This window comes from Falco biarmicus, chromosome 10 (assembly GCF_023638135.1).
Source record: "Falco biarmicus isolate bFalBia1 chromosome 10, bFalBia1.pri, whole genome shotgun sequence".
NCBI classification, from domain to species: domain Eukaryota; kingdom Metazoa; phylum Chordata; class Aves; order Falconiformes; family Falconidae; genus Falco; species Falco biarmicus.
Genome location: NC_079297.1, coordinates 19129041 through 19137871, shown reverse-complemented (window position 1 = coordinate 19137871; position 8831 = coordinate 19129041). Strand labels below are relative to the sequence as shown.

General features: G+C 65.4%; 1 protein-coding gene across 12 annotated transcripts; it reads left to right on the top strand.

Annotated features, from left to right (window-relative positions):
• Positions 1-489: 489 nt before the first annotated feature.
• On the top strand, positions 490-8702 carry STX3 (syntaxin 3). 12 transcript variants are annotated; one of them, XM_056353366.1, is made up of 11 exons: positions 517-906; positions 2539-2619; positions 2702-2801; positions 2903-2977; positions 3120-3187; positions 3776-3884; positions 4124-4197; positions 4275-4409; positions 5328-5438; positions 6097-6202; positions 6627-6766. In XM_056353366.1, exons 1-10 carry the CDS (start codon positions 877-879, stop codon positions 6184-6186), a joined length of 873 nt encoding a protein of 290 aa, XP_056209341.1. In that variant the 5' UTR covers positions 517-876; the 3' UTR covers positions 6187-6202; positions 6627-6766. The 12 variants fall into 12 exon arrangements, 9 of the variants coding, with proteins under 9 accessions (XP_056209335.1, XP_056209334.1, XP_056209341.1 ...); XM_056353364.1 differs by having other exon boundaries at positions 518-906; positions 6094-6202; XM_056353365.1 differs by having other exon boundaries at positions 518-906; positions 6094-6187; positions 6627-6764.
• Positions 8703-8831: the final 129 nt, after the last annotated feature.

The following is an 8831-nucleotide window of genomic DNA, read 5'->3' as shown; positions in this document are numbered from 1 at the left end:
TTCGCTAACCACGCCTCTCCTCTTGACAATGTTAGCTTCGCCCCGCCCCTTGGGTTACTCTTAAAGGGGCAGCGGGCCCTTTTTTTTTCCTGCCCCACGGGTGGAATTTTTCGCGGACGCGTGTGCGGCATTAAGAGGGTCGGCATGGGCTGTCGGGCACAGCCACGTGTCCCCAGCCCGTCCCCTCTCCCCAGACGTGTCCTCAGCCCTGTCCCCTCTCCCCAGACATGTCCCCAGATGTGTCCCCAGCCCGTCCATGTTCCCTCTCCCCAGCCCCGTCCCATCTTCCCCAGACGTGTCCCCAGCCCTGTCCCCTCTCCCCAGACATGTCCCCAGATGTGGCCCTAGCCCGTCCATGTCCCCTCTCCCCAGACATGTCCTCAGCCCTGTCCCATCTCCCCAGACGTCCCCAGTCCCACCCCCTCTCCCCAGCCATAGCCCCCTCCCCAGCCATGTCCCCGTTGCAACCACTCGTGGCAGGGCAGGACACATCGTCAGCGCGTGACCCCGGTGGGGACCTGCTTCCCCTTCGCCTCCCAGCGGGGCCACCCACACCAGCCCCACCTCGCCGTCACCTCCTGGGGTGAGCAGGGCCACCCCCAGCCGTCGCCTTTAACGGGCCCGTGTCCCCGCGTGTCCCAGGTGAAGGGTGGCTCCACCTCGTCCCTCCCCTCGGCGCCTTCCTTGTGCCTGTCACTGGGGATTAGCGCAGGGACAGCCCCCGCCTTGGGGACAGGGACAGGGCCAGGGCCACCCGCCACCTCGCCTGGATGTAGGAGGCCCAGGCGGCCAAGGAGGACCAAGGGTGGCATCCCACATCACTGCAGTGGGTGAGGACGGGGACCCCCCCACGCCAAACCAGCCCTCGGGGGCACCATGAAGGACCGGCTGGAGCAGCTCAAGGCGGTGAGAGACCCCCGGGGTGGGGAGGGGATGGGGGGCACACCCTGGGGGGGGAGTCCCTGGGGCTTGCTGGGCCCCAGTGCCTGGGGAGCTGGGTGGCATGGGGACAGGGGGGCTGGAGAGCCAGCCTCATGGTGCACAGGGGTGGCATGGGGATGGATGTCACCGAGACCCCATTCCATGGGGCAAGGGGATGTCACAGGGATGGGGGTCCTGAGAGGCAGCCCCATAGTGCACAGGAATGTCACAGGGATGGGGGGTCCTGAGAGCCAGTGGGGTGGCACGGGGACGGGGGTCCTGGGAGCCAGCCCCATGATGCACAGGGGTGGCATGAGGACAGGGGTCCTGAGAGCCAGCCCCATTCCATGGTGCATGGGGGTGGCACAGGGACAGGGGTCCTGAGAGCCAGCCCCATGGTTCATGGGGGTGGCATGGGGATAGATGTCACCGAGACCCCATTCCATGGGGCAAGCGGGTGTCACAGGGATGGGGAGCTCAGAGAGCCAGCGCCATGGTGCACGGGGGTGTCACGGGGATAGGGGGCACAGAGACCCAGCCCCACAGCAATGGGGGGGGGTCAGGCAGAAGGGACCAGGGGTCAACCCACTGTGCCATCCAGAGGTGGGGAGGATATTGTGGGGGGACACCACCCTCCCCAGACTGACGGCTGTTCCCCCCATGCTGTGTGGTGCAGTGGGGAGACACCAGCCCCCCCCGGGATGTTTGGGGCAGGGGGTCCATCCCTTGGGGGGGCAGGGAGCGGCTGTGGGGTGCCCATGGGGGCCAGCACCCCATCCTGTGCCCCAACCTCTCTGCACTCCCCGCTGCCAGCACTGCTTCCTCCTCCCGCCTTTGCCTGCCATGCCATGGGGCCCCGCTGCCCCCATGCCCCGGTGCGGGCTCCCCCCCGGCGGTGGGGGTCCCAGCAGCCCCTCAGCCTGCGCCTGGGCCCCGGCGTGGGGCAGGCAGCCACGGCACGGAGGCTTGGCAGGGATTTAGTGGGGATTACGAAGCCATCAGATAAAACCCTTGGGAGGGAGACAAGGGATTAATTTTATTTTTACTCTGGTGGGAGGAGGTGGGGGGGTGGGGGTCCCCAGCCAGGGCCTTCCCCCTCCCCAGGGACACTGCAGCTGGGTACCCCCGGCGTGCTGGGGGGGGGGGGGAGGGGCGGTGCGGCAAGGGGAGGCGGGGGGATGGGGCTGGCACCCTGGGAGGGGACGGGGTGGGAACCGGTGGGTGGGTGGTGAGGCATGACGCCAGGGTGATGGGCGACAGTCACCTTTGTGCCCCCCGCCAAGGGCCGGTGCTCAGACCCGCCACAGGACTAAGGTCGGGACCATAAACCCCTGTCCCGTCCCCATCCCTGTCCCCTCCCTCCGACCAAGCCCAGCAATCCCTTAATTCCCCAGCCAGATGTGAGATGAGCTCGCCCCCCCCTCCCTGCTGCAGATGTCCCCCCCTGGGCCGCCACGTCCCCATGGCTGCTCCCACCGCATCCCCCCCACCCCTGGGCTGCCTGGTGGCTGCTCTGGCCCCTTGGGGCAGCTGCCACCCGGTGGGGGGGAGTCCCTAGGGTTCCCTGGTGCAGGCAGGGGGGAACCAGCCCTGAGCACTGCACGCCGGCCCCTGCAGAAGCAGGATGCAGACGATGACACCGATGAGCTGGAGATCGCTGTCGACAACACGGCGTTCATGGATGAGTTCTTCGCAGAGGTGAGGGGGGGTTGGCGCAGGCGGGGGGCTCGGGGCTGTCACCTAACCACCCCACCCCCCCAATCCTCCCTGCCTTCTCCAGATTGAGGAGACCCGGCAAAACATTGATAAGATCTCGGAGAACGTGGAGGAAGCCAAAAAGCTCTACAGCATCATCCTCTCAGCCCCCATCCCTGAGCAGAGTGAGTGTGGCTGCTGTGTCACCCCCTCGCCGGGTCACAGGTCCCCTTCCTGGGGACATTCCCATGGTGGCTCCACCGGCTCACGTGCCATGACCCCACAGAGACCAAAGACGACCTGGAGCAGCTGACGGCAGAGATCAAGAAAATGGCCAACAGCGTCCGCAACAAGCTGAAGAGTGAGTGGCCGTGTCCCCACCACAGTGGCAGCCAGCCCTACTGGTCCTTCTATCCCCACGGGAAGGGCAGGGGCTGCTGGGGACACTGTGGCCATGGGGGCCATGGGAAGGTCCCAGATGGGCTGTGGTCCTCTCTCGCCAGGCATGGAGAGGAACATCGAGCAGGACGAGGCACGCTCCTCCGCTGACCTCCGGATACGCAAGTCCCAGGTGAGCTCTAGTCCCCGGGACCCACTGCCAGGGTTGTCCCCACCCAGCACCCCCAGGTCCTGAGCACCCCATCCCACTCTGTCCCCCACGGGCTTGGAGATGTGGCATGTCCTCGGTGTCCTTCCCCAGCCCTCTCCTGTCCCCCGTGGGCTGGGACATGCCATTCCCTGGGTCCCATGTCCCCAGCCCCAGGACTTCATCCTGCCCTAGCTCCTTAGTCTGGGGACACGCCATACCCAGAGTGTCACTGCTTTGCCTCCTCGTCCCCACCCCCAGCACCCCGTCTTGTCCCCAGGGCTGGGGGTGTCCCCAGTGCCACACCTTGCTCCTGTCCCCTGGGGCTGGGATGTGCCATGCCTGGGATGTCCCCAGCGTCACACTCCTGTCCCCTGGGAAAGCAGTCCATGGGGACATGCCATGCCTGGGGTGTCCCATGTCCCCGTCCCCAGCACTGGGTCCTGTTCTGCAGGGACTGTGGGGGTGCCATGCCTGAGGTGTCCCCAGTGCCATGTCCCTGTCCCCAGCACCGGGTCCCGCCGGGGGGGTGCCATGCCCGGGGTGTGCCCAGCACCGTGTCCCTGTCCCCAGCACTCGGTCCTGTCCCGCAAGTTCGTTGATGTCATGACCAAGTACAACGAGGCGCAGGTTGACTTCCGGGAGCGCAGCAAGGGCCGGATCCAGCGCCAGCTTGAGATCAGTGCGTGCCCGGCCCCGCCCCTCGGGGGAGTGGGCGGAGCCTGCTCCTGCAGCCCCCGCCCCTTTTATGAAGCAGGCGGGGCCAGGCCCCAAACACCCCCCTTATTTGGAAAAGGGGGCGGGCCTGACCCCACAGACCCCATCCCATTGGCAAAGTGGGTGGAGCTAGTCGTTACAGGCCCCACCCCTTTGGCAAAGGGGACGTGGCCTGTCCCCACTGCTGACCCCACGTGCCTGCAGCCGGCAAGAACACGACTGATGAGGAGCTGGAGGAGATGCTGGAGAGCGGGAACCCCTCCATCTTCACCTCGGGGGTGAGCACCCGGGGGCTGGGGGCTGCGGGGGGCCAGGGCCCCCCCGCTGACAGCCCCGCCGCCCCGCTCCGTTGCAGATCATGGACTCGCAGATCTCGAAGCAGGCGCTGAGCGAGATCGAGGGGCGGCACAAGGACATCGTGCGGCTGGAGAGCAGCATCAAGGAGCTCCATGACATGTTTGTTGACATCGCCATGCTGGTGGAGAACCAGGTACAGGCTGCAGGGGGGCCGCCGGGGACCGGTGCACGGGGCTGCACGAGGACTGGTGGGGATTGGTGCACGGGGACAGGCAGAGATCGGTGCACAAGGCTGCACGGGGACTGGTGGAGACCTGTGCATGGGGACAAGCAGGGGTAAGCCAGGATCAGTGCAAGGGGGTGCATGGGATGAGCAGGGATTTGTGCATGGGGACAGGCAGGGATCGGCGCACAGGGCTGCGTGGAGACGAGCAGGGACCTGTGCATGGGCTGCATGGAGACAGGCAGGGACCTGTGGATGGGGACAAGCAGGGACTGGTGCAAGGGGCTGCACAAAAATGAGCAAGAATCAGTGCAAAGGCTGCATGGCGATGAGCAGGGATTGGTGCAAGGGCTGCATTGGGACAGCAAGGCACCTGTGCATGGGGATGCGCTGGGACAGTGAGGGACCTGTGCATGGGGCTGCATGGGATGAGCAGGGATCAGTGCATGAGGACAAGGAGGGACCGGCACACAGGGCTGCACAGGGCTCCGTGGGGACACAGGGTGGCATGAAGACACGTGGACACCTGCACGGGGCCGTGCAGGGCAGCACAGGGACCCATGCAGGGGGACCCAGGCATGGAGCCATGCAGGGCTGAGTGCTGACCGGCACGCAGGTCCCCGTGGGGCCACCCAGCACCCAAGGCTGTGAGAGCACGTGGGAGGGAGGCAGGGGCAGGCGGGGGTGCTCCCCACACCACGGTGGTCCCGGCCCCTCTCTCAGCCCCTCTTTGTCCCCCCCATGCAATGCGAGGAGCCGCTGTGTGCACCGGGGAAGGGTGAGTACCTGCCTCATGGGGCTGTGCCATGTGCCGTGGGGCCATGCAACGTGCCGTGGGGCTGTGCCACAGGGTCCCTGCTGAGCCTGCCCCCTCTCCTGTCCCTGCAGGGTGGGCTGCTGGATAACGTGGAGCAGCACGTGATGCACACGGCTGAGCACGTGGAGCAGGCAAACCAGCAGACCAAGAAGGCGCTCCATTACCAGGGCCAGGCGCGCAAGGTGGGTGGGTGGGTGCCAGCACACCTGGGTGCTCTCAGCGCCCCCCGCTTTCTCTCCGTCTCTCTTTGCTTCTGCCCCGCTGCCCCCGTGCCCTGTAGGGAGCCATGATCGACCGCATAGAGAACAACATGGACCAGTCCGTCGGCTTCGTGGAGCGGGCCGTGGCCGACACCAAAAAGGCCGTGAAGTACCAAAGTGAGGCCAGGAGGGTGAGATGGCCCGACGGCCCCAGTGTCATCCCCCCCCAGCATCCCAAAGGCACCCCTGGTGTCCCCCTCTATCCCTTACATCTCCCAATGCCCCCTATTGTCCAGTGGCCCTGAGACTCCCATGTCACCCTGGCCACCTCTTGTGTCCCCCACCCGCACCCAGTGACCCCCAGCCACCCCAGCTGGTCCCTACTCCTCCTCCCTTGTGACCCCCATGGGGTGGCAGCTTGGTCCCTCTCTGTCCCCCCCACCCAGCCCCAGCCCTTGAGCCCCCTCCTACCTTCAGGTGTCATGAGCTGGTGAGGGCTCAGCCCCTCCTGTCCCATCCCCGGGTCTGCAGCATCTCTGACTCTTCTGCACTCCTCTGTGCCCACCTCTGCTTTCTGTCCGCCTCCCTGGCACGGGGCAAACGTAACTGGCCCCTCTCTCCTCTCCCACCCCTCCAGAAGATGCTGATTTTGGCAGTGATAGTGCTGCTCTTGCTGGGGATAGTTGCCCTCATCATCGGACTTTCTGTGGGGCTAAACAATAGCCCCTGAGGTGGGGGCTGTGTCTGTAAGTGTCGGGGGCATGGGACTCACCGTGGGGACACGGAGGGCTTGGGGATGGCAAGTGGGCACGGCCAGGTGGCCCCACCGCCGTGCCCTGCCCGGGCTGCTCTGCCTGCGGCGGGCTCTCACTCTGCACTGCTTCAGTTCCTGCTGCTGTCTTTGGGGCTGGGGGTGCTGGCTGGCCGGCAGCCTTGGCTCTATGGTGCTCAGGGTTTGCGGTGCTTGGGGCTCCATGTTGCTTGGTTGTCTGCAGTGTTCGGGGCTCCATGGTGCTCAAGGGTCTGGATTTCAGCTCTGTGCTTGGCTGTGTGTTCCCTGTGTCGGTCCCTGTCATCTCCACTCCCTCCAGACCCTGCTGCAGCAACTCTCCCCCTTCCCTGCCAGCCTCTCCGGCTTGGGGCTGACATCTCCCCCTTTCCCTCCACCAGACTCTTCCAAACATCCCAGCAGTGATGTCTCCCAGCTGGACCCTCCCTGGCACCACAGCCTGGCCCCCTCCTCTCCCTGCTTCTCCCGGACCTGCTGCCCTCAGCCCCTGTGTGCTGGCTCCTGCCCTGGGCTCCGGCTCAGCACCACCGCCCGTCCCTCCACGGAGGGGTCCTGTCACCGGAGTGCTCTCCCCTGCCAGACCATGCCCTGCTGGTCCTTGGGGTCTGCCCGCGCTTGTCCTCATGTCCCCTGTGGGAAGGGGACAGGACTCAACTATTTATTTTCCCTTTGCTGATAAACCAACATCTTCTGGTCCCCCATCTCTTGCTGGGGGGAGCAAGGGGGCCAGGGCCCATGCCAGCACCGTGACACTGCAGGGACATGGCAGCCAGTGCTGCAGCTCAAGCAAGGAGCAGAGATGAGGTGCCTTGCTCGGGGCAGACAAGCACCTCATGGCACCCCAGAAGGACAAGGGATGGGAATACGGTCAGGACAGGGGGTTTGGTGGCACCAGCAGGTGTCGGTGGGCCTGGCCATGCTTTGCTGTCTGTTGTGCCATGGCAGACGGAGCTGCAGGGGACCCTGTCCCCTCTTGGCCTTAATGTCTGTGGCTGGCACATGCCCCGGCGGCGACCGCCCCTGTGCTGCGGTGAGCCAGGGCAGGAGTATGTGGCAGTCGTGGTTATTTAATTCCCGTTAAATAAAGATCCCTGCTGATGCCTGCCCTGCACCCCTCCTCTCCATGCACATGATGCTGAGGCACTGCGGGAACAAGCAGGGTGCTGGCACCCCAGACACCCAAAGCAGGGGGGGGGCTGCCCCAGGGCTGGTGGCTTTGGCCAAGGGCCTGGGCTCTGCGACCAGCCCCTGTTTTCAGGTGCTGGAGCGAAGCAGCCCCTTGGCAGGGGCTGGCGGAGGAGCAGCCCCTTGGGTTGGGCATGTGATGGGGCAACACGGGGCTGGGGACAATCCCAAGCCCCGTGGGCTCTGCCAGACTGGGCCAGATCATCTCCCATGATTCTGGGTAAGACATGGTGACGGGGATGTGTCCTCCCTGTGCCGGTGCTGGGCCGCCTGTCCCAGAGGGACGCTGGCACAGCCCCATCCTGGTGCTGCACACAACCAGCTCACCCCTGCCCTGCTGCCTCCCCTGTCTATTGTCCCCCCTCCCCAACCCCGTGTCACCCACAGCCCTGCCTCACCGCCCCTCTCTCCCCATGCAGAAGAAGATTATGATCATGATATGCTGCATCATCCTCGTCATCATCTTGGCTGCCAGCATTGGGAGCATCTTCGCCTAAGACCCTCACCCGCTGCCCTCCAGGTGACCAGGCACACCGCGGGAGGGTGGCAGTTAGGGTCCTTGGTACCACCCCATACCTGGAAAGCGGGTTCAGGCCTCGGCAGGGTTGTGCCAGACAGGATTCAGCCACCCCGGACTTGGCCAGCGCGTCCATAAGGCACCGGCAGAGACTGGGTGTCCCCAGGCAGCCACACCAGGGAGGGACAGAAACAGCTGCAGTGCTGGGAGCTGCCTCCCCTTCCTCAGCGACACCTCATCTTCCTCCCTGTTGCAGGTGGCCTTTCCCCATCCTGCCTCGCCACCCGGATGATCCCATCTGCGGCTCCAGCTATCGGAGAGACCCCGACAGCTGGCCCTGGGATGCACCTGCCAAGCCCTTGTCCCCGGAGACCCGAGGACATCCCTCTGCCACAGCCCATGCGTCCCCGGAGGAATGCAGACCACCTGCCCTACTCCCCTCTTCCCTCCCACCACCGGGTGGATGCCCCAAGGTCCCCCCTCACTCCCCATCCTCCATTTGGCCGATGGTCAGCGGTCCCTGCGAAAAGCAGCCCCCTCCTCAGCGGCACAGAGCAGCCAGAGGAGCCGCATTCCTCCCCAGGGCAGCGTGCGGGTGACATAGAGGGCTCTGCCTTGCTCAGGGAGGAAGGAGGAACCTCTCTCCTCGCTCGGAGCTCGTCTGCAGCGACTTCTCAGTCTCGCCAGCTCTTTGGATGTGCAGCCACCCGCACCACAGCCCTCCTCCTGAATAAAGAGATCACCCATGCCCTGCTCCAGGTTGCTGCGTTGGGGAGAGGGGTCTCAGCAGGGGCAGACAAGCCCTGATGCACACATGACCTCCGGGATGCTCCTGGCTCCACATCTGCGCCTCCAAAAACCACAGCAGCTGACACAGGTTCTT

Excerpts from the sequence above, each read along its gene's own strand:
- STX3 (XM_056353360.1), top strand. The coding sequence starts at position 877 with ATGAAGGACCGGCTGGAGCAGCTCAAGGCG. Across the intron at positions 2,620-2,701 it reads TGGATGAGTTCTTCGCAGAG|ATTGAGGAGACCCGGCAAAA; the intron begins GTGAGGGGGGGT and ends TGCCTTCTCCAG. Across the intron at positions 2,978-3,119 it reads CGTCCGCAACAAGCTGAAGA|GCATGGAGAGGAACATCGAG; the intron begins GTGAGTGGCCGT and ends CTCTCTCGCCAG.